The sequence below is a fragment of the Musa acuminata genome, chromosome BXJ2-3 (assembly GCF_036884655.1).
Source record: "Musa acuminata AAA Group cultivar baxijiao chromosome BXJ2-3, Cavendish_Baxijiao_AAA, whole genome shotgun sequence".
NCBI lineage: Eukaryota > Viridiplantae > Streptophyta > Magnoliopsida > Zingiberales > Musaceae > Musa > Musa acuminata.
This window is the reverse complement of record NC_088340.1, coordinates 40,627,479-40,651,403: the sequence shown is the minus strand read 5'-3', so window position 1 is coordinate 40,651,403 and position 23,925 is coordinate 40,627,479. Positions and strand designations below refer to the sequence as shown.

Here is a 23,925-nt window from a genome sequence, read left to right as displayed (position 1 = left end):
GCCTCCATCTTTCCTTTTCGTTTAGACTGATAACAACATTTGGCACATGATTTCTCAATTAGTAGCATATAAAATTATATGATGACAACAAACGCAAACTTTGTTAGCAACCAAATTAAGATACCCTTGGAACTAATTCTCATACAACATCAATGGACTGAGGATGGAGATTGTTGCATTACAATGTCAAGCCATTTAGATGCATTTGTTCCCTCAAGTACACCATCAAAAAGGCTGAGGATGATAAGGCCAAGAATAATGATGATAATAATAATAACAGCAACAGTTGATCTGCATCAACTGTACTTGCATGCCACAGCTCATCCAACCATGGTCACCACTGTTTCCCTTGTCCCTAGTGATACTGGAAGTCCTGCTGTAATGAATTCTAATAGATGGAAGCCAAATGATTTTAGGTCAAATGAGCCATTCATAAACTGCAAATCGATTGGAGACTGCAGCGAAGCATGGTTATCGGAGATGCAGGAGATGTTGAACTGCTAGACCAGTTGTCCACAAACTTTGAGGTTAAAAAGATGACAGATATCGGTGATAGGAACCCTAAAGCTCGAACCTGCACCATAAGTTGTCCGCTTCAGGTCTATGATGCTACTGGACAAGAGCTTGTCCCGGGGATGAAAAGCCTGTATGACAGATATTTTGTTGCATTACATGACAAAGAAACTAATCACAAACTCCAGCCCTTCAACTAAACCATAATAAAGATTGCATGCAGGATTGGATTTGTCCACACCACTAGTTAGTAAGTTGTAAGAAGAAATACTAGTCTTCCGGCTGATCTTACTTCTTCTGAAACATATTTTCACTGTCTTATTGTCATCAATTACCCCAGAAGCAATCATGTTTTGAGATGGGTGGCATGATACTCGTGAACTTCCAGTTTCTGCACAAGATTTCTTGTTTGGAGTTCCCAGTGGTACACAGACTTGTCTTCTGAACCACTGATAATTTACTTCCGATATCTGGGCAGAACCGTAGCTGGAAAGAACTTTGAGAGAACTTCCGATATATGCGTATTCAAGAACATACCTGTTGAAAAATTCTGCAGCCTCTGAAAGGTCAGATATTATTTTAGAGAGTAGTGTTGAAACAGAAGGAATGCATCTTCTTGAGTTATAAAAACAGAATGGCAAGGAATGCTTCATAATGTTTTGAACACTGGTCATGGAAAGTCTGAAGAAATCAAATGCATTTTGAACGTAGCATAACAACAAGTCCTAATGTCCCAACTATTTGTGGGTGGGTATATTGACAACAAGAAACACACAAACACATGGAGAGGCCCGAAAATACACGATACAAGCATTCTTAAACCCTTTTTATTCAATATTTAAACTTTCAGCACTGGGTTGACTCCTCTCCTCTGATCCGTAGATACATGGTAAAATTCGATTTTACCTAGTGGGGTATCAAGAGCATGATGAAACGCATACAAATTGTAGTAAAGCAAAATGAAGGTAACATTGTTCATCTTTATCACCATCACTAAGGTTTAATGGAATCAATTTGGAATAGCTTTGCCTGGCAATATTGATGCGAGTATGCCAAACCATCAACAGCTAAGTTCTACGAATTAGTGTTCAACAAGAAACACCTCACTGGAAAGCCAAATCATACAGCTTTTTCGTAATGACAATTAACAGAACAAAAAGCTCATCATTGAGCTACATTTGTTCGGGCGTTATATTCAGATTAATTATCACAATCTAGCTAATTTTAACCATCTTATGTACTTTGATAGGTAGAAGATAATTTAACCATCCATCCCAGATTATCCAACCCAAATCACTCTGAATTAATTAATTTATCATTCTTAATCCGATAGTGTTCAGCAAGTTAACCCTCTAACCACTTGATAATCCTCATTGTACCTGAACCAAGAGACAGATCTAAAGTGTTCTTACATGATATGCTCATTATATTAGTCTAAGTAGAAACATCACATAATTGTCACCAGTTCTTGGTATTCCTAAGAGGCAACTCATGTCCCACTCGCAAGAAAGTTATGGTACTACATCTCCGAGATACGAACACCAGTTAGGTCTTGGGCATCAATTACAGCAAAGAAAGACAAGAACACGGAGACGACAATACAGATCACAATATATACCATAGGGTGTCAAACCACATCGTACATATATACATAGAAATTGGGGATCGAGCACCTGCGCGGTAGTTCGTCGTTGGCAGACGTCGAAAGAGGAGGAGATGATTCGACGGCAAGTGATTCTTCCACCTGCTTCTCCTCTTCTTCTAAATGCCATCGCTGCCGCAGAGACCCGATGCATTTGTCAATGATCGCGACGGTTCATCCTCCACTGCGCTGATCGTGGAGACGACGGGCACGAGCAAAAGAGGAAGCAGAGGCTGAGGAATCCCTATCCCACAGGTGAAGAATCAAACCCTACTAAATCTAAATGCCGCCTAAAACACAAGGAGGAAGAAAAATTATCAGAAATAAAAAAATATTATTATTCTTTTTTTTTTTATCGTCAGAAATTAGGATCGATTAATGTATTTATTGCACAAATAATTAATGTTTATATGAATTTTCTATTAAAAATATATAATTAAATGACGTTTTATTTTTTAGTTTGACGTACATAAATGCAAACATCAGTCACATTAATAATTTAACGAAGCAAGTCCCGATGGTGACAAGAAAAGAACAGCACATGACATAAATGAACAGAAAATATATGCGACTCTTCCACTCGAACATTAATTATTTCAACGATAACCAGTCATATTATTTTGGAACTTATAATAAACAAATCAATAAATATATAACTATTGATTGATGTGCTGATATTTATGAGAAGAAATGCTATCTTATTTGACAGCTAAATCTTTGTCTGCTAATCACTTGTCACACACGGACCGGAGATGCTCACATTTTTGGAGCAATCATTGATCTATTGTCGTTTTATCATTATTGACAAATCAACATCATCTTTATTAATGGAACGTAAAAAAAAAATCATATATTTGACGAATATTATTTTTTATCCATAAAATATTTTTTTTCTTAAAAAAAAAGAATAAAAAAAAGTTTGAACAAATGGGGAAAAAAGAATAAAGAATACTGAAGCGTCGGTATTCGCACGGTAAAGATAGACAGAGACTGCTGCTGTGTGGTAAGTTCCAGAAGCCGGAGGAGGTTCCGCGGTAAGAACCGGAGAGCCGCGAGGCAACGGAATGCGCAAGAGCCAGTGAGGCGGCCGCACGTGACGTAACAAAAATGTTGCTTTGAATGAAAAGGAATCTGAGTTGGGCCACATGCGACGCTGTCATGCGTCCCGAGGGCGACCTCACCGCGCTCTCCGCCCACCTGCCGCCATCATATCGCTCCTCGAGTAGCCCAAAAGAATCTCCGGTCGTCATCCCCCCGCTCACGTCTCTTCCCTGTTCACCTACGTGACCGGGGCTGGAAAGGGGACCCACTCACGATGCGGTTCCCGTGCAATCAGTGTCGCAGGTATGCGGGTCGAGTAGGACGTCGACGGTGGAGATGCCGTTCATCGTTGTCTGAACGCGGCACCTGCTCCGCCGAAAGCGATCGCCACCACCGCGTCTGCTGTCCCGCGGCGCACAAGAGGAGCAGCTGCTGAGAACAGGAACCTGGCGTGATCAGGGGTGTCCGACCCGGTTGCCTTGTGGTACCAGCGCGTCACCATCTTAACGGATTCTATATAATCCGATCGACCCGCCCAAAAACCCGATAGACTTCGGGCGAGGCCATTACCCGACCCAAGGGATGGCCTTTGGCGAGGGCGGTGGGCTCCGCGGCCGTGGTGGGCGGTGCGGGACCAACCGTCACTGTAGGCGAGTACGAACAAGGAGAAGGACTGGAGGAGTGGGACCCGCATCTGTCCCCCACTCACTTTGCCTGCTTCTGAAGTCTATTACATACAGCGAGCCTCGCCAATCTCCTCGGATCGTTTTGTAGTCGGATGCTCTAATCCGTTTCGTTTTTTCCTTTTTCTATCCCGAGAGAGAGAGAGAGAGAGAGAGAGAGAGAGAGAGAAGGGAAAGGGAGGTGGTGGAAGCGGAGCGGAGGAGAGTGGAGGATGACGGTTCCGGGGCGCCATAGGCCATCGACGACGGCGATGGCGGCGGCGGCGGCAGAGGCGGGGGGAAGGGAGGCGGTGGCGCTGCCGCACAAGGTCTCGCGGCGGCAGCTGCTGCGGGTGGCGTCAGTGGCGTGCGGGGTGCAGTTCGGGTGGGCGCTCCAGCTGTCGCTGCTCACGCCGTACGTGCAGGAGCTGGGGATCCCCCACCAGTGGGCCAGTCTAGTGTGGCTCTGCGGGCCGCTCTCCGGCCTCATCGTCCAGCCCTTCGTCGGCCACATGAGCGACCGCTGCGCCAGCCCATTCGGCCGCCGAAGACCATACATCGTCGGCGGGGCCGCCGCTATATCCACCGCCGTCCTTCTCGTCGGGTTCTCTGCGGACATCGGCAGCGCCCTCGGCGACCCCGGCGGCGGGGAGACCCGGTACCGCGCGATCGCCGTCTACCTGCTAGGGTTTTGGCTGCTGGACGTTGGGAACAACACCACCCAGGGACCCTGCAGGGCGCTCCTTGCCGATCTCACAGGTCCGTCGATACTCCCCTCTCCCCAACCTCTCCCCCCCCTCCCCCTTTTCTTTCTCCTTGAGATCGGGTCGCCGCTGGCTTCAAGCGTGCGTAAATGCCCTTAACTTTTAGGTAAATTAGGACGAAGGACACCGTATCCCAGCGATGTCTGTGGTTGCTCTAGATAACCCTTCCTTGCTTCAAGCGTGCGTAAATGTCCTTTAGTTTTAGGTAAATTACGACCAAGGGCACCGTATACCACTGACGTCTGTGGTTGCTCTTAATAGCTGTCCTTGTGGAAGCGTTTATGTCGCCTAGAAGGAGAAGACAAGCTTGAAATCATTCTAAATTGGGTAACGTATTGCACCTATTGGCGAACTTAATGTTGTTAAACTTGTGATTAATCTGCATTAATTTGACCTTGTGCTGTTGCGTTTGATTTCTTGGTGAGGCGACATTGGCTCAGCTATGAGATGTTGACTTGGCAGTCAACTTCCTACTGCAGGATTTAATAGCAATTCCAACAGACCAACTGCTAGATTTCATCATCTTATGTTTGTATGGTCTTTCATGGGTTGCCATTATACTTTTATGGCTTTAAGTATAAATGGGCCGTGATGATATTGATGACCCTTGTAGAACTTTGCCTATAGATCACTTCAAGTATCTCACTCCTATTCCAGCTCAAAATAAAAATTGCCTGAAACTAGTTTTTGGTGGTGAGTAGTCTCCTCACATGTGTGAACTGCTTTCTGTAAATATCTCTATGAAGCTTCAAATTCCATGAAAATTGATGATTGTGCTCTCATGTAAACCTTGCTGCATCTGTTTGGCTATTTTATTTTGTTATTTGCCATGTTTCTTTGGTATTGCATACGGCGGGTTTGATTAAATTATAAGATCGATGGCCACATGCCCCATTCTCTTAAGGTCTGGCTTTTTTTTTTCCTCCAATTTTGAGGGGTTCTGTATAACAGAGATTCTTAAAGGTTATAAATAATGGCAAACAAAATATGTTCTGATGGGAAGTCTCTTCTATTCATTTTACCATGAGACAGAAGATCAAGCTGACTTGCTTGTCACCTGGCAAGTAGACCAAGTCAGCATGATCAGTGCCTAAGTTACTTCATGTTAGCTGTACAAGTTACCTAATACATGTTTATCTTTTTCCTTTTCTTTCCTGCAATTTCAGGCAAGGATCACAGACGGACTCGGGTAGCTAATGCTTATTTTTCACTCTTCATGGCACTGGGGAATATACTCGGCTATGCTACTGGATCTTTTAGTCGTTGGTTTAGCATATTTCCCTTCAGTGTCACTTCAGCATGCGGCATAAATTGTGCCAATCTCAAATCTGCTTTTCTTCTTGATGTTGTTATTCTTGCAATCACTACTTGCATCACTGTATTATCAGCCAAGGAAACTCCTCTTTCTTCTGCTGGTGGACTTATGGATTCTGCCGGAGAGACACAAGTGCAGTTAAATACTGAGCATGAGGCTTTTCTATGGGAATTAATTGGTTCGTGTAGGTATCTAACTCTGCCTATTTGGATGGTTCTAATTGTCACTGCACTTACTTGGATAGGATGGTTTCCATTCATTCTTTTTGATACTGATTGGATGGGCCGGGAGATCTACAAGGGAGACCCAAATGAAGGGACGAATTATCAAATTGGAGTCAGAATGGGTGCTTCTGGTCTATTGTTGAACTCTGTTGTTCTTGGATGTACCTCGGTGGTCTTGGAAAAAATCTGCAGAAAGTGGGGTGCTGGCTTGACTTGGGGAATTGCCAACATTCTCATGTTTTTGTGCTTTTTAGCAATGCTTATAATATCTTCTTGGGCAAAAAATAAGGAATACCCACAAAATGGACTTCCTCCGGATGGTGTTGTTGTTGCTTCACTTGTTATTTTTACGATCCTTGGGGCACCTTTGGCAGTGAGTCATTTTATTATTTTCACTATTTGTTGGCACATCTTATTAATTTGTTTGATCAGTATTGACCTTTTTTTGCAGGTCACATATACTATTCCTTATGCAATGATTTCTGCACGTACAGAACCTTTAGGATTTGGCCAGGGTGAGTGACGAGTTGATTCTATTCCATCTCTCCTTGTTGTTCTGCTTTGTGTTTTTGTTTCTAATACTTCTCTTTACTGCAGGGTTGGCGATGGGCATCTTAAATTTGGCGATTGTGATACCTCAGGTAGACATGTTTTTGCTATCATATTATCCTGTCTTGTATCTAATTAAGCCTAAATTAGAAGTATTTTCCCTTTAATGATCAAGTAGAGATAAATAGACATTGCAGAATGGAGTATTCTATTATCCTTTATTTCATCTTATACAAAGCGATGAATAGAAATTGAAATTTAGGAAAGAAAATAAATTCCTTATACTGTGGATGCATCCTTTCATGTGTTTTATTATGACCACCTCATGATTATCATTGACACTTATGTATAGCTCACTACTAGAAACCAACTAGTGACTGGGCATCGCAATGTGTGAGATTCTGTGGTCACCTTTTAGCGTGACAAAAAAGAGCTAAAGTTGGCAATGATTGCTTAACCAATGCTAGGTTAGGCAAGAGCAGGATTTTTCTAAAAACCCAAAATGATTTACTCTATCAAGTGGCAGATTTAGCTCATCGAGTCAGGAAGTAAAGCTTCTATATTCCCTAAACCTAGAGGAGTCTCCTGAAATAGTTAAATAACAAGCTTTCATTTAGGAAGCAATAAACATGAATGAGCATCAAACTCTATCAAACCTTGTGTAGCTATTCCCTTGGTTAGATGTTGACACCTACTATTGCTTTGTAACATAAGGCTGATAAGTAGTAAAGTAGTCAGATATTCTATGGACCCTTCTTGTTTTTAGTTGTGCTCTATATTTGACCTGTTAGTGATGGGAAAAAGGCTTCAACAATGATGCTCAAGCTAAAAAAATATAGCAAGTTTTCTGTCTAACATGCAGAAGTGTAAATGAAGTACCAATGATGTGAAGCCTATAGAGAAGAAATTGAAGTATGACATGCTGCCACATAACACTCTGTTGGTTTGTCTATACCAGAGAGCCACTTTATATTCTGTGGTTGACTATTTTGCTTTCTTCCACTATCTAATGTCCACGTATTTCTTAGGCTCCTTATACATTGTAACAAGTGACAACCTATTTTGTTTCAGTCAGGTTTGGAGCAAGTAATCCACCATCTTTTCCAGTTTAGTAATGAATATAAACATGGATTTTGTATGCTCTAGAATTTTTAACAGTTTTTATGGGTATATCTGTTAGGCTTAATCTAATTTGTCCTATTGATTTGATGAGCGCTAGTTGATCTGCATTAGGTAAAGTTTTTTGTTTGGTAAGTAATGGTGCTGTTGTTGTATTTAGGAAGTCCACTTTCTTGGATCACTTAGAATGAATCAATCTTCTTCACCCCTAAGATCTTATGTAGAGGATGTCATCACATGCTGTTTTGAGACAAACATAGATGAATCTGAAGTCAGTGTAGACCTGAGGATGGATAGGAAGTAGAGATAGTGAAGGTGAGAGGAAGCTGCTTGTTCTTTTCCAGTTCCATTTTCAATTAAGGTATCCTTTGGTTGCCTATCTGCTTTGATGTTCATGTACATGAAAGCTAGTCATCTATTTGAAACAGAGAATGAATACTTGGAATGTCATCCGATGCTCGTCAGAAATATATCATGGCTCATATATTCTTGAAGTATCCAGAAGGCAGACATATTTATATTTTAAGGTGTTCCCTCTCTATGATTCCAACAGCCTATGTTGCATTTGGTCTTTCATGCAATCCATTTGGTTGTTTGTACTGATTCATGTACTGACAAACAAAATCTGGTTCTAGTAAAATGTTTTATAACTTTATATTGCATGAGCTGCATAGGGCTTCCTAGGTCTAAATTGCTTGTCATGTAGCAGTGGCAAGGCATGCTAAAATGAAAGGTGACACCTTATTGCATGAGCTGCATAGGGCTTCCTAGGTCTAAATTGCTTGTCATACAGCAATCTCAAGCCATATTAAAATGAAAAGGTGACACCTTATCACATGAAACACCAAAGTTTGTGCTTACTACACTCTATGAAAAAAAAAATCCACAATTAGACTGATTAATTTAATCGTTGCAAATTCAGTTGAATTCAGAAACTGCAATAAATATAACTAGTAGTCTTTGATGTCATTTACTAGAGATATTTTAGTGAAGTAATTGGTTTCAATAATGGCAAAAATAACTCAAATATGATTTTCTGTGTTTGTTACAACAATTGGTTTCTTTTCTCTTCTTTTTTTTTTCTTTTGCTAATGGAAAGTCTGCTAAATCAGGTGCTAATATCTGTGGGAAGTGGGCCATTGGATCAATTATTTGGTGGTGGCAACTCACCAGCCTTTGCTGTAGGAGCACTTGCAGCTTTTGTGAGCGGACTTGTGGCAATTATTGGTATTCCTCGGTCCCAGATTGCGGGACGAAGGGGTCAAAGATAAGTATTTCTAGTTATTACTATCTCCTCGGTCTATACAGCTATTTGATTATTGTTCCAGATAGAAATGATGAAGACAGTACTGTATCAATTTGATAAAGTCAATACAATTGCAATATTTTTCCATAACTCTCTTCTGCTTTTTTCTACCTGTCTATTTAAGCTAGTATTTATAAAAAAGCCTATGTAAACTGAGCCTAATAGAGATCTAATCGTTAGATCATTTCTGTTTTTATTTTAACCACACACGGAGAGCTATGAAAGAAGTCAAAAAGCTTATGGGCACATTGGCAGTGTGAATATATTCTCTACTAGCCTTCTACATATGGTTATGGAGCTTGTTTGTCTTCTCTGTGTTGTTCTTGTTATTGTTATCATTACCATTATTTTGTTATTTGATTAATATTAATACTGGTGTCAGTATTGTACTCAATATCGGTTGATGCCTCTTTGTCCTGTGTTGATAGACTTAGATTAGACATCTGTGGGATATTTTGTTGAGCCAGCTCAGGTTGGTCCTATATCTGAAGTGATCTGTGAGATAGCCACATCAAAACAACATGATAACGTAGGTCTAAGATTTGCCTAATCCAAACTTGGGTCCATTGTGTCCTAGTGTACTAATCTAAGATTCCACAAAGGCCTAATGGGATAGCTTGGGAAGTGGGGCATGTGCAAGTGGACAGATAGGTGCCCGTATTGCCTACACAGAGAGAGAGAGAGAGAGAGGTCCTAAACTCTCCCCCATGCAGCAAAACAATGACAGAGGGGGCCTTTGTGGAATGCAACCAAGAGATGAGTCAAACTCTTGTGCTTGCTATTGTCATTGTTGTGGGGACTTCTTAGGCCTTTTGTTGCTCTGCCCACTAATACTGTTACTATGTTATTTTCCACTGGTTGTGGTTTTCCCTACCTCTCACTAATGATTTGTTGGTAATTTTAGAATTTAGCTCTCTCTCTCTCTCTCTCTCTCTCTCTCTCTCTCTCTCTCTCTATTCATCTCTTTTTGTTCTTTTTTTTTTCGATTTTCCATCTCTCTTACCATTCATTTGGTGACAACCCAGTTGTTATAGATAAATTGTGTCCATGTTATCAAATGGAAGCATCGGTTATGTTTTGATTAAAAGGTAAAAGGCAGTTTTAGATTCATGATGATCTCTTTTGATTTCTTCCCATCCATCTTTCTCCCCAAAAAAAAAAATGTAGGTTTTTTGTATATCACAATCCCAAAAGCTCATAAAGTTAGACAAGACTGAGACAAGCGTATACTCAAAATGCATACCTTGGAACACTGAAGACGGGCATTGTTCTCCGACAACGTCGCTTTTAGCTGAACGGTCCAGATGAAGTTTACATCATAATTGTGTGCATCCTGATTCGTGCTAGCGAGCTGCTTACATGGAAGGAAAGCATCAGTCTTATTGGGTTAAAAAGAAAAAGGAAACTGGAAAGGTGATGACAGACCTCGATGTTACATAACATAAAGATGCTTAAAAAAGACAACGCAAGAGGTAATAGAAAAAATAAAGATGCTTAATTCATTCATCTCTATCAGTTTCTTTTATTGCAGAATTGAGAATCATATATGAAAATAATGCTCCAAATGAGGTTAGTAATATTCATAATCTTATTGGGAAACTCCTCTTAAGGTAAAATTTAATTACAGCTTGAAAGGAAATCTATTAAGAACTTACTTTTCCTTCATAAAGGTCCACTAATCACACCAACCATGGCAATCGAACTGTTTGTGCACCGTCGTCGAGCATTCGAGTGACGTCAATGTTTCACAGGAAAAATGAAACAAGAATCGAGAACACAATGGAACCTACACATTGGTCGATGTGGATGAACATTACGAACAATGTAAAAATAGAATTATCATCTGTGTCCATTCATATCAAAATAAATATATTTTGAATAAAAGAATTTAAATCTGGAGCAGAAACATGCGGTACAAGTTTTGGTTAGGAGGATGTGCACCTTTAAACATGTAGTTTCTTCTATAAACATGTCAAGAATGTTCGTTGTTGGGCTTTCAGCGAGGCTTACAGAACCAGGAAATCAAAGCAGGTAATAGATTCCATGACAGCTTGAAGCTTCCCTCTGAGAAGCTCAAATGCTTCTTCAAATGCCAGATCAGTCGTTGGTCGAAGCCTGTTTAGTATCAACAGAATTGGTTAGGCACATCCTGTGTTGAGATTTAGAGCCCCGCGGGATGAAAAAAAATATCTTAAAGGGTTGCATGTTTACATGTCAAAGAAAACACACCTGTAATAAACAGAATTCAGGAAGGTTGGGAGGTGTTTCAGAAGCCCCAAGTCTTCCACCTGCCTCCTTGAAAGACTGTTGGCATGAACCATGCAATAAACCATGAGATTCCATACAGCTCCTCCTTGAACAGCTCGACTGCCAGCCCACTGCATTTTTTAGCAGGTCCCTCTGGCTTTACTTCTGTATCAATGGCGGTATCAGAAATGCAATGTCTGGACTTCGGTCTCTAAATCTCTGCTCAGATTCATCTCTCTTTCCCCTGGCATAGGAAGTTTGAAACATTTGCTTCGCCACATTGTCAGGGTGGAGATTCCTATCCTCGACCCTCTTATCCACCAGTGTTGTATCAGCATCTTTGTCATCTAAAGCAGCAGCATTCTAGTTACCTTCGCTTTTAGCTGATTCATCTGCCTGGACAACATCTACATTAGGGTCTTGATCTCCTTAGGCCTTCAAGATGCAGATGATACACACATGTTTTCAGTGGAACAAAAACCCCACTACTTGTGGCAGGTCGAAAGCTCTAATTAGGATCGCCCTCTCCTAGAGGCTAGAACTATGTTGAGACTCACACCTGATGCTCTGGATCTTTTTCTCCATGTTCCAAAGTGAGGTGCAGTTGAGGAGCCTCTAGTTGTTCATGAATTGGTTGATGACCATTCTTCACATTGCTGCTTTCTTGCTCATCTGAGCCCATCATGCTCACCTGAGAAAGGCAAATTATAGCATCTCATTAGAAAGGAAGTTTCAAGAGAGGGTGACTAGGTCCGTGCAGTACTCCCTCTTGGTACCATGAATTTTCCTATCCGGTGCGAAGCTAGTTTGTCATCAAAGAATTTTTATCAAGAATGTCTAGCAGACCAGATTTAAAATTTGAAATATCATATTTTAGTTAAATCAATTTCTCAGATAATTTAACGTTAGACTATAGCTTCCTCAACCACAAGTTACTTGTAACTCGGGCCATATTGCGGTTTGTTAGATACAATGTATTATAAAAAGATATTAAACCAACATCAATTAGTTGACAGGTTTTTAGACATAAACAAGCCCTCTCCTAATTTAGATACAAACTAGACAAGATTAAAGAGAAGTTATACAAAAGGAAACATACTCTAGTGTTTCTCGATCAAAATGTCACAAGACATTCTTAACACTAGTTCAGAGATAAACACAAGATCCAAGAGAAAGTCAGCAATCTTAACTAAAAAGCATATGGAAAAAGGTTCGAGATAAGTTAACGTTAGACTATAGCTTCCTCAACCACAAGTTACTTGTAACTCGGGCCATATTGCGGTTTGTTAGATACAATGTATTATAAAAAGATATTAAACCAACATCAATTAGTTGACAGGTTTTTAGACATAAAAAAGCCCTCTCCTAATTTAGATACAAACTAGACAAGATTAAAGAGAAGTTATACAAAAGGAAACATACTCTAGTGTTTCTCGATCAAAATGTCACAAGACATTCTTAACACTAGTTCAGAGATAAACACAAGATCCAAGAGAAAGTCAGCAATCTTAACTAAAAAGCATATGGAAAAAGGTTCGAGATAAGTTAACGTTAGACTATAGCTTCCTCAACCACAAGTTACTTGTAACTCGGGCCATATTGCGGTTTGTTAGATACAATGTATTATAAAAAGATATTAAACCAACATCAATTAGTTGACAGGTTTTTAGACATAAACAAGCCCTCTCCTAATTTAGATACAAACTAGACAAGATTAAAGAGAAGTTATACAAAAGGAAACATACTCTAGTGTTTCTCGATCAAAATGTCACAAGACATTCTTAACACTAGTTCAGAGATAAACACAAGATCCAAGAGAAAGTCAGCAATCTTAACTAAAAAGCATATGGAAAAAGGTTCGAGATAAGTTAACGTTAGACTATAGCTTCCTCAACCACAAGTTACTTGTAACTCGGGCCATATTGCGGTTTGTTAGATACAATGTATTATAAAAAGATATTAAACCAACATCAATTAGTTGACAGGTTTTTAGACATAAAAAAGCCCTCTCCTAATTTAGATACAAACTAGACAAGATTAAAGAGAAGTTATACAAAAGGAAACATACTCTAGTGTTTCTCGATCAAAATGTCACAAGACATTCTTAACACTAGTTCAGAGATAAACACAAGATCCAAGAGAAAGTCAGCAATCTTAACTAAAAAGCATATGGAAAAAGGTTTGAGAAATGTTTCCTCCGAAGGTGGTAAATTCACCCAAAATAAGGTACACTTGTAATAAGCAAATACAAGTAAACAATGCTGACTTTGCCTAACCAAGGAAAACTTGTAATACATAAAATTTTAGGATGTGTATAAGACAGTGATTATCTTCTATTGATGTGAGGTGTCTAATGGGAGCAAACACTGTGTTACTTTTTATTGTTATTTTAAACTTATGGTTGTTATAGAAACTTCTACATATGATGGCACCAAATGGTTAATGCATTGAAGAATTCAAGATTGCTTCACATGATAAATTAACTCTATCTAATCTTACAATTATATATAGCATTTCTAGCTAATCATACAACCATATAAAACCTTAACCATGTATTAAATATGGCACTCGAGCAAAATGTAGAGTTTCAGTGATGTTTGAATCGGCCAAGCTTCACAGCAGTTTTTTCATTTCTTAATGATGATATATGTATATTATATATACACATACAGAGGAATAAGCATTCTACACATCAGAGAAGAGATAAAAGGATTAATTTCCAATAATTAACTTTATCTGTTTATTTTTTACATAGCTTGTTTCAGTTTGAAATCTGTCCTTTTTCTAAAATCTTACTAATGCCAACACAAGGTAGGAAACAAGTCACAATTTTTCCTTTTTTGATTGTTTAGGAGCATACATCAGCAAAATTTATAGTACTGGTTCAACAGACCTAAACATACCTTCATGTTCCTGTGAGCACTGTGGTTTTAAGGTTTTCTCTTGCCAACTCCATAACTGTTGTGTTCATAAACTTTGGTACCTTGAACCTTCTTTGTGTTTTCTGTGTGCCTTATCCAGTAGAAGCACCTAAATGGCTTTTCAGGTGCCAACTGATCTCCACGTCCCTCATGTCATAAGACATTTTTCATTTCTTGGACAATCTCATCCCCGAGACTGCTCATTCTGCAGTCTTCTATCTGGTTCCTACTCAATGGTGTATCATCTAAAACTTGTTCATTCTTCAATGCACGCTGACCCTCTTCTCTTTTGTGGTGCTTTGGTACACTTTTATGAGGTTGCTTAAGTCAGCTTCCTGTCCTCCCTCTCCTGAGTTGGCATCTATAGTCTTTGTGCTTAGCAGCATCAGTTTTATTCCTCATACTATTACTATCTTCTCTTCTATGATTTTTGACTTCATCCCTTTCTCTTTTCTTTTGTCTTCCCTAGCCCTATAAGCATGCATGGTATCTTGCTTGTCAGTCTTCCCTCTCACTTCATCCTTTTTCCTCTTGATGAATGCATAGTCTACATTTTCATGATGACCTGTCAAAAGATCATCCCTCTCTCTAGGCTTCATCTCTATTATGCCCTCTCCATTCTTCACCACCCACATTTTTTCCTGAGTGAAGATCATCTCTTAGATTCCTGACACTGGCCCTTAATTTACTCTTGTGCCTCTACATTATTTCTTCACTGCTCTCCCACTTAGCGCCTTTATCTTTAACTCTTTGACTCTGCAAATAAATTAGCCTCTCTTCTCTACCAAACACCAACAGAAGCTTCTGTATCCTTTGTCTGCTCCGAACTTCTATCTCGACAGGGTGTGCAGAAAGAGGATCCTAATTTCTGTACGAGTGACAAGTATCTTTCCGACCTCTGTAAGCCAACTGTTTTCTGTTTATGTCTTCTCTAGCATCCCAACCATCACCATCTATTTGATGAGACTTGTGTTCTCTTTGAGGCCTTTGCAAATCATCTGTTTGACCCAAATATCCTTGTTGTGTGTCTCCAATATTTTCATGCTGCTTCTACAAATCCTTACTGCTTCAGGATTTTGCTCCACTGTTGTCACTATGTGAGGTCCTCAATTCATCCTCAACATCACTCATACAAGTTTCAGTTTGCTCAACTTGTGAGCAAAGCTTTTGTTCTTTGCCTAGATGATTTATGTTATCACCGCTGACAGTTTCGCTGGATACATGGAGATCTAATATTTTGTTGTCTCCTTCAATTTCATTTTCATCACCTTGCAACCATTCCACTGGGCTCATCATATTTTCCTTCAGTGCTCAGATGTCGTGCAGTTTCTTCTTCATCATAAGGTGATATTTTAGAATTCTGGCCAACTTCAATGATATCAAACAGATTTTTCTGCTATTGGTTGTCGAACCTGTTTAAGTGGACACTTCTGCTAAAGACGATGTCATTTGAGTGTTCACTATCAGTGGAGCGTCTTCCATCTAAGCTTCCTTGAGGTGACCTGAAATTGTGGTCCATTAGTCTCTCATTCATTAATGTAATGAGTAGAGATCAACGGATAATGAAAAAAGTAATCGTACTCATTAAATGTACAGAAGCAAATTCAAATATGTGGGTGATGAATACTGGAAACAAGGAAGAAAGCTTGGTCAACAATACCAGAAATAGCCTGATGAGATTATGACTTTGTTTTTGCACAGATTATATGTATCGAATTTAGCTCCATTAGATGATCATAGTCACATAAATATTATCACAAGCTAATGCCTTTAGTTCTAGGCCTTGAGGTCCATCTGTGTGCCCAGCGTCTCCGCATGCCAACCTGAAGCCCACCATCTTTAACTGAGTTCATATAGCTAATTCAATAGACACCATGAGATCACAGTATCCCAGATCAGATGACTCCACTTTCTTTGTTCATTGCTACCTACATCTGTTTCTGTTAATTTAATATTTAACATCCACATTACTGTATGTTTAGAAGAATTTATACTACTTTTTGAATCATAAATCACTAGTTTTTTGGCTACATTGTTTTCAAAATCAAAGTTTGTGGAATCACATAAAACAGAGAAAAAGTTTCTATTTCGAATGCAAATTTGCATCCACAAGCTTACTTGTGTGCAGGAAGCATAAAGTCAAGCTCACTACCAAAAGCACAGGCTACTGAACTATTTGCCCAAGCAGGAACTCCAAAAACCTGTAATGGATATGTTTGGAGGCATTTGGAATAGCCCCAACGCTAGCAGGTTTCCAGTCTCCTCTTCCTCGACCAGCAATGGAACCAAAAGCAAGAGGAGGCTGCACAACATCAACAGAAGTTACCATGGCAGCAACAGGACCCACAAGCAGCAGTGATGTACCGGGTCTCATATACTGTTTGCAATAGAAGAACAGCAAAATTAGCTAAAAAATGTCTCCACAAGCACCAAATCATAATGAACAAAAACTCTCTCATGCCAGAAAGACTCCAAACCTTAAACCACTGCTTCCTAGATAGAACAGGCTAGAAGCTAAGAATCTAAAGCAATAATTGAACAGGCTAGAAGCTGAGATAATGCTAATGTGCTAGGCACATAAAGAGAGCTCTCTGTCTTTAAAAGAAGGGCTTTGACTCTTCATTTTCAGCAAGAGATCAGAAAGAACAAAGGTTGATAAAGGTGAAATACAGCAATGTCAAACCCAAACTCAGATTGCATGTAGCATTGCTAGTTGCTTCTAACTCCAAGAATCTCTTCTTTTTAAGCCTATTCCTGGAATGAAAAGAGAAAAAAGCAGCCATTATAGGATATAGTATTAGGCTAGGCTACAAAGCTACAATATACTGTACAACAATATTGATCCAAGATCTATGACTCATAATTCAAGTTGATAATTTTGTACTTTCCAGGTTTTCAGATGACTTTGATTTATATATATAGTGGCTACATAAAGGGACAAAAGCAATCCAATTTAACCCCTATTTCCTGTTTAAAAGTGTCTTAAACAGACAATTTTGTTGAATCAAGTGAAGGGAAGTCGGGTTGGACTAATCTGATAGCAAAAAGTTTTACTTATTCTCTTTCCATTGTGACTACAGGAAGAGTCATATTCCAACAATGGCATCTTCTACACCTACATGTTGCACTAACAGCTGAAAGTACCGGACACAGTTGTACTTGAGCATTGGTGATAACACTACTTCCTATGAACCAGCTTTGACTCAACTGGGTGAAATTGCCACACATGGAGATCTGATGACTTGTTCTAGGAAATTATAGTAAGACAAATATGGCAGCATCTAGGATGAATAATCTGCAAACCAGCATATACATGGAGATTGCTAGTCCATAATTTCAATGCCTTCCTCCTTGTTTCTGACAACTAATTGATGATTTTTTTGTTTGATCTAAGGTACACTCACCAACCAACATTCAGTGAGAGTTGCAAAGCAATTTACTCATCAACAGTTTAAGCAACAAAAACTTGTGTTTCATGATAAAGCTTAGTGCATTAAGCACAGACATTCTTATAAGATAAGAAAAAACTCTGCACCAAACATACTATATCTAAAGTTACTATACGAAAACCCAGTTCTTGGCTTTCACCCAAGATTCGAACTCATCAAAAGAACTGACCTTGTGCGTCGACTGATGATTGGTGTATCCAGTCCTCCCCCCAGCCCCCAGGAACTCTTCAGCAGAACCTGTCACTTTGTCAGCATTCCCAATCTCCTTTCTCACACCATCATTACTCGGCTGCATGGCATCCTCAGCCCAATCTTGCCGATGATAATGACCTTCATCCGTGACAATAACTAAATAATCCTCTCCATCCTTGCAATCATTCTCATACTCCTTTCTGAAACTATCATTTGTCACACCATTAAGTGGACGATGGTCGTTGTCATTCAGAAGGATCTGGAGATCATTCTCGCTATCGCTGTCCGGCCCTGACTGCCCGACCGGTCCATGCCTCGACCGCCGGCACCAAAAAGATGCCCCGGAGGGTCTGCAGTAGCTGAGAAGCCAGGGATGACCGGCTGACAATCCCTGAGAGGTCAGCTGAGAATCCCTGAGAAACCAGGGATTCATTCGCTCCCTACGAATGAATCCCTGCCCTCATTTGCATCTCCAACCGCCTCAACCTCCCCACGGGGAATCCCAGAAATCCTAACCTCTCCCTCCAAGTCCTTCTGAAAAACCCTAGGCGCGCCATCCGACCTGGACGGGCGTCCATCGTCGTCGTCATCCCAATACGCCGGCGTCTCCACGGCAGGGGACGCGCGGCCGAGCAACCAGTCGTCGCCGCCGTCGGCTAAAGTTCTAGATGGAGTCGCAGCAAGTTCGGCGGATTGGCCGGACCGGTGGGGCCCGAACAAGATCCGGTCTTCAACGTTGTCGTCGTCGTCATCATCGCCACCGGGAAGGGCGACGAGGGGATCGGGGGCAGCGGGGATGGGGCGGTGGACATCGGCGTAGAGATCTCCGAACTCGTCATCGCAATCCATCCCCAGAGGGATCGGCGGCGAGGGAAGGAGTGCGGCCGAGACGCGCAAAAGTGACGCGAGACGGCGTTGTGCGTTTTTGGGGGGCGGGGAATGGAAACCACACCGAACGATTCAACGGTGAGCTGCCATTTTACAGATATGCCATCATCAAGTCTTGATATAGACTCCGTCTCCGTCGCGCTTCGCGGAGTGACGTAGGCGACTGTTGCATCATATCGGCACGATTTATAAAGCAGATGGTTGCACCCAAGTGACGGCTGGATCTAATGCAAATATGCAATCATACTGGTTCTCGAAGATTAAAGCAATCGGAACTGTGGCATGATTCCTACGTCAGATGGTTGCACCCAACTGGCGGCTGGGATCGAATGGAATCATGCTGCTTCGCGAAGATTAAAGCAGTCAGAAACAGCTTATCTTCTTCTCAGCCCTTCGATTAAAGCCGTCAGCAACACCCGTCGATTGCTATTGATCTTCTGAGAGCCCTCAGGCAGACTGGCAACCGACGGCTGGGATCTAATGGAATTATGTAATCGTGTGGGTTCGCGAAGATTAAAGCCGTCAGAAACAGCCGCCGAGTACTATGCATCTTCTTTCCAACCCTTTGGGAGGTCAGCGTCGGTCGCGTCTCATCTCTTTCTGCTTTTGCTCGTAGACTCTTAGTTAGGATGGCGGCGAATCCTTCTCCTCTTCCGTCGTTTAAGGTATGGCTCAATTTAATCCGTCGTCTGGATGATCGAATCGCACTTCTATTCCATTGTCATCTTATTCTAATCACATAAAAATTGCCAATTTGTTTCCTCAGCATCTGATTGCTAATCTTTCCTGCGCCGATTCTAATCTTGTTTTTGATATAGTAGATGCATTAAGCTGTGATCTTAGTCCACACTCTAATTTGTCCGCTAAGCATTCTTGAGATGAATTTGATGGCAGATAATCTTGGGATCTTCGTCGGTGGCTCGTCGGCATATTCTATCTGAGATGGGATATCAATTTGAAGTCATGGTTTGTTAACTAATGGTCTCTGATTCTGTTCTTCGTGGCATAGAAATGGTAATCTGGCTTCTTTCTAGACCGCAGACATAGACGAGAAGAGTATTCGCAGGGACAATCCAGATGAATTGGTCATGGTTCTGGCGGAGGCAAAGGTATTCATGTTCAATTTTGGAATCTACTATGGCAGCCGCTTACAGATGTCCGTACTGATAACTTGGTCCATTTGTTTCTACAATTGTGTGGCTACTATTTAAAACCAGGTTTAAAAATCATAGATTAATCAAGATCATAGTTCCAAGTGATTGCAATAGCACTTATTCTGGCATATTAGATTTTTTATTCTTTGGACTTCAAGTATATTGAGAGTTGTTCCTACGTCTATTGAGGTTCGTTTTCTTTGTGTGGTTCAGGGCATAATGTATGAATATCGTAGCCTGCCATTGTGCTTAAGAGTTGTCTTTACATATGTGTAATGCATGCTACATATGGTTTGTTTGATACGAGCATGAACAGATCAAGAACATACTTTATCTGTTTGATAAGTGTTTGTTTGATAGTAGTATAGAAATTCAATCCAAGAATATGGCAAATAATACTTGTTGATTTAACTAACCTAAGGTTGTATAATTTTGTGGCACGTGTACTTATTAATGATTTACTTGGAGTTAATATTAATTACTTGTGTGTTATTAGCCCACGAATGGTCATATAAATATTGTATTGACATTGTATGCTCCGTGAATGAATCAACTCTTGAGATTCCACTATGTTTAGAACAAATTTTATTGTGTTTCTTCAAATAAAATCTTTGATGCTTTTATTTCTCTGTCTTGCTTTTCCTGAAGTATGATGTTTTTCCAGGCTGATGCCATCATATCCAGGATAATGTCCGAAGGTTACGTGGAAAGGATTGATGAACCAACACTCTTAATTACTTCTGATATAGTATGTCTTAAGTTCCTCGATATGTTATTACATTTATTAATTTTTTTTTCACTTTATTAATTGCATTGAAATAGTTTAGACATTTGGCCTTATTTTGTGCTGGAAGCCTAAGGTTGAGTGATTCCATTAAAATCTACACACCTGGTAGTCCCAGAATATGGTTGTGTGAAACTCTTATTGCTACTACTAAGAACTATGGTGTAATCCATCTTTAGAAGAACTGGGTGGACCATTTATCATTTTGTACTTCCGTGCAGCAGTGTTGTATACTTGCTTTTTGTAGCAAAGTTACATGGCTTGTGATGACCCAAGAATGTATTCCTAATTGGTAGGATGTGTTTCTCAGGCCATGTAGATATCTCTTGATCTTCAGATGGTTGCTTGCCAAGTTGGAGATATGCTAGTTGCATTTCATGTTAAAAGAAAAATTCTTCTTCCAACATACTAACCATTTGACAATGTCTTAACTGACATACCTCTTTATTGCTTGCTTGTTCATATTGTAAGGAAACAGCATTTCTTTTTAATTCTTTATTTTGCATTAATTGATGTTGGAACTACTCAGAGACATATATATACAGATGTTGTGTGTAATAAGCTTGTCTTTTTACCTTTATTAATTAATTGTCATTTTGTGTTATTTATTTATTTATTTTGTTTGATCAACAGCTAGTACATTATATTCATATTTGTCTGGTTGATATTCGAAATCTAGTGTACAACATCCACATAAAGAAAGCCATAGCTGTGATTCCCCTCATCTCACTGCGGAAACAGATTAAAAAGCAGCATTCCGTTGTCAGCACTCATCTAGCATAATTTTATTTATTAGCATGTTGGTTTTGTTTGTAGATTTGAAGAAGTTGTGATATTACAATTTGGTGGATGCTCAGACTAGGATTAGGATGAAATACTGCTTAGGGACATAATTATCAATGATTGGTTTATAGAACACAATGCTTAATAAAATTGTTATTCAAGATCAGAAAAATATAAGCTAAAGAAGGTTTGTTTGTGTATATTCACATTAGCTCATGTATATTTATTTTGGTTCATATATATTTAATGTAAGTATGACAAACTTGAATTCTTTTAGTTTATTTTATTACTAAGTTGGAATTAATTTGGAGGTGGTGGTCCATGAAGGAATAATCAGAGAAAAGCCAAGCAGCACGGAAGAAGCTCGTCAGTTCCTCAAAGGTTGAAGAAAGTATCATGCTTGACTTTCCTATCTGATGATTCAGCTATATGTATATACAAAAAATTAGAGTTAATACTCGCTGCAGGCTATTCTGGAGGCCATGTATCAACGGTGGGTTCGGTTCTTGTTACTAATCTCAAGACAGGCAGGAGGTACGGAGGTTTGGACAAAGCTGAGGTGAGATTAAAAAAGTTTGTGAATGTGTTTTATATGCTTGTTGATAAAATCATATGTCCATGCAGAAAATTCTCTTATTGCCTTGTTACAAAGAAGATGTTAGTTTGTGTATCAGAAAACGGTGTATTTTTATTGAGCATCTTCTTATGAGCATGATCCATCCATTGAAGATTTATAGAAATAAGCAATAATGAGACTTAATTTTCATATGTTATCTTCTCTCTTCATTTTCACTTGTCTGCATGATATTAATCTTTCCAAAGAAAAAGAAAGGATCACTTCTTATGGCTCTCAATTCTATTATTCTTGATGCTGACAACAGAGCTCAATGATGGGAAAAAAGAAAAATCAAAGTGGCTGTCCCCAGATAGTTGGCTGTGTTGTTTTTCTTGTCATCGTTTAACTTTATGAAGAACAATCTAATTATCATAGCTTCTCTTACAACTTGCAGGTCTATTTCCATGACATACCAGATGAGATCGTCGAGAACCTGGTACTTTCTCATCTTATTTCTCTAGGTTATCCACTCAAGTTCTGATAACGATGCTGAACAGCTTGCATGCATGTCTGGAATATGATCCATGATCTCGGTTTGCTCGTAGTGTTTGGTTGACCCTGCTTCGTGGAGAGTAAAAACGGCGGATATTAGCCCGTACATGATATGTTGACCATCTGATGTTCCATTACTGTTGTTTGTTGCCTCGTATGTCCAAAATCCAGAAGAGGCAATAGATCAGACGGATTACATTTTAAAAGCACATTGCACTTTTTATATCAGCTTCTTGATTGACGGTGAAGTCTGACTCGGTTCTCTTGTTCTATGTTCAGATCGACGAGGGTGTTGTATTCAATGTTGCTGGTGGCTTACTGCTAGAACACCCATTAACTTTGCCATTTGTTGAAGCAGTGGTTAGTAGTCGTGTAAATCCATCCATTCCTTGGCTATTATTTCGATGCGGCACTCAAGCTCTTCGGTGGCTGTGCAGGTCGGAACCACGGATAGTGTCATGGGACTCGCAAAGGCTCTCACAGAAAAGCTTATCCGTGAAGCGCTTCTGCCAGATTCCTAATCAACTTTGAGACTCTTCCTCTGGTGTTCGATCATGTATGTACTTCAGCAATCTGTTTGATCCCATTTTTATTGCCAAATCATGGCATGTTCGCCGCCACCGCGAGATTACAAATGCGAATGTTAATGCATTGCCTCGGATGGTTACTAGTAGAACAGATGGTTTAACAGTGATACCGCAAGCTTGTCTTAGTTTCAAGCTTTGTCAACATTGGAATTAGAGATTTTTTTTTCTTTGTATCAATATCAATAACTTCTCCATGATATGAAGATTTCCGATTACATTTCTGTTTTAACATCTCATGTTTATTATATTCGTATATATTTCCTTAATTCGAATTAAATTACAATGAAGAAGAAAGCTTACCCACCTTGATTTTGACTCCCATTTCCCAGAGTTGACTTATCAAAGTCACAAGCTAAAGGCACCGATTGAGAATATAAGCCACTTTTGGTAGAGATCGACTCAGCGACACACCACCAAACCATCGCACTTGCAAAGCTATTAGCTTGATTGCTTTCTTGATAAAGTGAATGAAAATAACTCATCATTAAAGGCTAATCATGAGCTTTTATGAGTTAATCATGTATATTTAGATTCATCGTAAGGTGAAAGAAATGGACTAATGATGAATCGGAAGCTCTTTAATGCAAGCAATCATGCTACCATTATAACAGTACATGGTGATGTGGTAGGGATAGGGATGAAGTATATATAAATATATATATACATACTTAAGACAG

At 39.8% G+C, this 23,925-nt stretch overlaps 2 protein-coding genes and 2 long non-coding RNA genes across 6 annotated transcripts; 2 read left to right on the top strand and 2 right to left on the bottom strand.

The window, feature by feature from the left end:
* Positions 1-99: 99 nt before the first annotated feature.
* On the bottom strand, positions 100-2,454 carry LOC135608273 (uncharacterized). 2 transcript variants are annotated; one of them, XR_010485477.1, is made up of 2 exons: positions 2,187-2,454; positions 100-1,072 (listed from the first exon to the last, which is right to left on the bottom strand). It is a non-coding gene; the product is annotated as an uncharacterized LOC135608273 (long non-coding RNA). The 2 variants fall into 2 exon arrangements; XR_010485476.1 differs by having other exon boundaries at positions 100-1,063.
* Positions 2,455-3,784: 1,330 nt separating this feature from the next.
* LOC135608270 (sucrose transport protein SUT2-like) lies at positions 3,785-9,225 on the top strand. Of its 2 annotated transcripts, XM_065100955.1 has the most exons (6): positions 3,785-4,617; positions 5,789-6,534; positions 6,613-6,676; positions 6,759-6,802; positions 7,990-8,144; positions 8,942-9,080. In XM_065100955.1, exons 1-5 carry the CDS (start codon positions 4,092-4,094, stop codon positions 8,131-8,133), a joined length of 1,524 nt encoding a protein of 507 aa, XP_064957027.1. In that variant the 5' UTR covers positions 3,785-4,091; the 3' UTR covers positions 8,134-8,144; positions 8,942-9,080. The 2 variants fall into 2 exon arrangements, with proteins under 2 accessions (XP_064957027.1, XP_064957026.1); XM_065100954.1 differs by lacking the exon at positions 7,990-8,144 and having other exon boundaries at positions 3,791-4,617; positions 8,942-9,225.
* A 1,857-nt stretch (positions 9,226-11,082) lies between these two features.
* LOC135608271 (uncharacterized) lies at positions 11,083-15,808 on the bottom strand. The gene is made up of 3 exons (XR_010485475.1): positions 14,286-15,808; positions 11,365-12,073; positions 11,083-11,250 (listed from the first exon to the last, which is right to left on the bottom strand). It is a non-coding gene; the product is annotated as an uncharacterized LOC135608271 (long non-coding RNA).
* Positions 15,809-19,355: 3,547 nt separating this feature from the next.
* LOC103978761 (uncharacterized) lies at positions 19,356-23,477 on the top strand. Its single transcript, XM_009394682.3, has 9 exons — positions 19,356-19,497; positions 19,727-19,798; positions 19,867-19,941; positions 20,651-20,734; positions 21,865-21,934; positions 22,021-22,112; positions 22,564-22,605; positions 22,941-23,021; positions 23,099-23,477. The coding sequence occupies exons 1-9, from the start codon at positions 19,462-19,464 to the stop codon at positions 23,180-23,182; spliced, it is 636 nt and encodes a 211-aa protein (XP_009392957.1). The 5' UTR covers positions 19,356-19,461; the 3' UTR covers positions 23,183-23,477.
* Positions 23,478-23,925: the final 448 nt, after the last annotated feature.

What these genes read in the sequence shown, in the direction of transcription:
- LOC135608270 (XM_065100954.1), top strand. Translation starts at nt 4,092, where the DNA reads ATGACGGTTCCGGGGCGCCATAGGCCATCGACGACGGCGATGGCGGCG. An exon ending in TCCTTGGGGCACCTTTGGCA is followed by an intron (nt 6,535 to 6,612) that starts GTGAGTCATTTT and finishes CTTTTTTTGCAG; the next exon opens with GTCACATATACTATTCCTTA. An exon ending in ACCTTTAGGATTTGGCCAGG is followed by an intron (nt 6,677 to 6,758) that starts GTGAGTGACGAG and finishes TCTTTACTGCAG; the next exon opens with GGTTGGCGATGGGCATCTTA.
- LOC103978761 (XM_009394682.3), top strand. Translation starts at nt 19,462, where the DNA reads ATGGCGGCGAATCCTTCTCCTCTTCCGTCGTTTAAG. An exon ending in GAGGTTTGGACAAAGCTGAG is followed by an intron (nt 22,113 to 22,563) that starts GTGAGATTAAAA and finishes TACAACTTGCAG; the next exon opens with GTCTATTTCCATGACATACC. An exon ending in TGCCATTTGTTGAAGCAGTG is followed by an intron (nt 23,022 to 23,098) that starts GTTAGTAGTCGT and finishes GTGGCTGTGCAG; the next exon opens with GTCGGAACCACGGATAGTGT.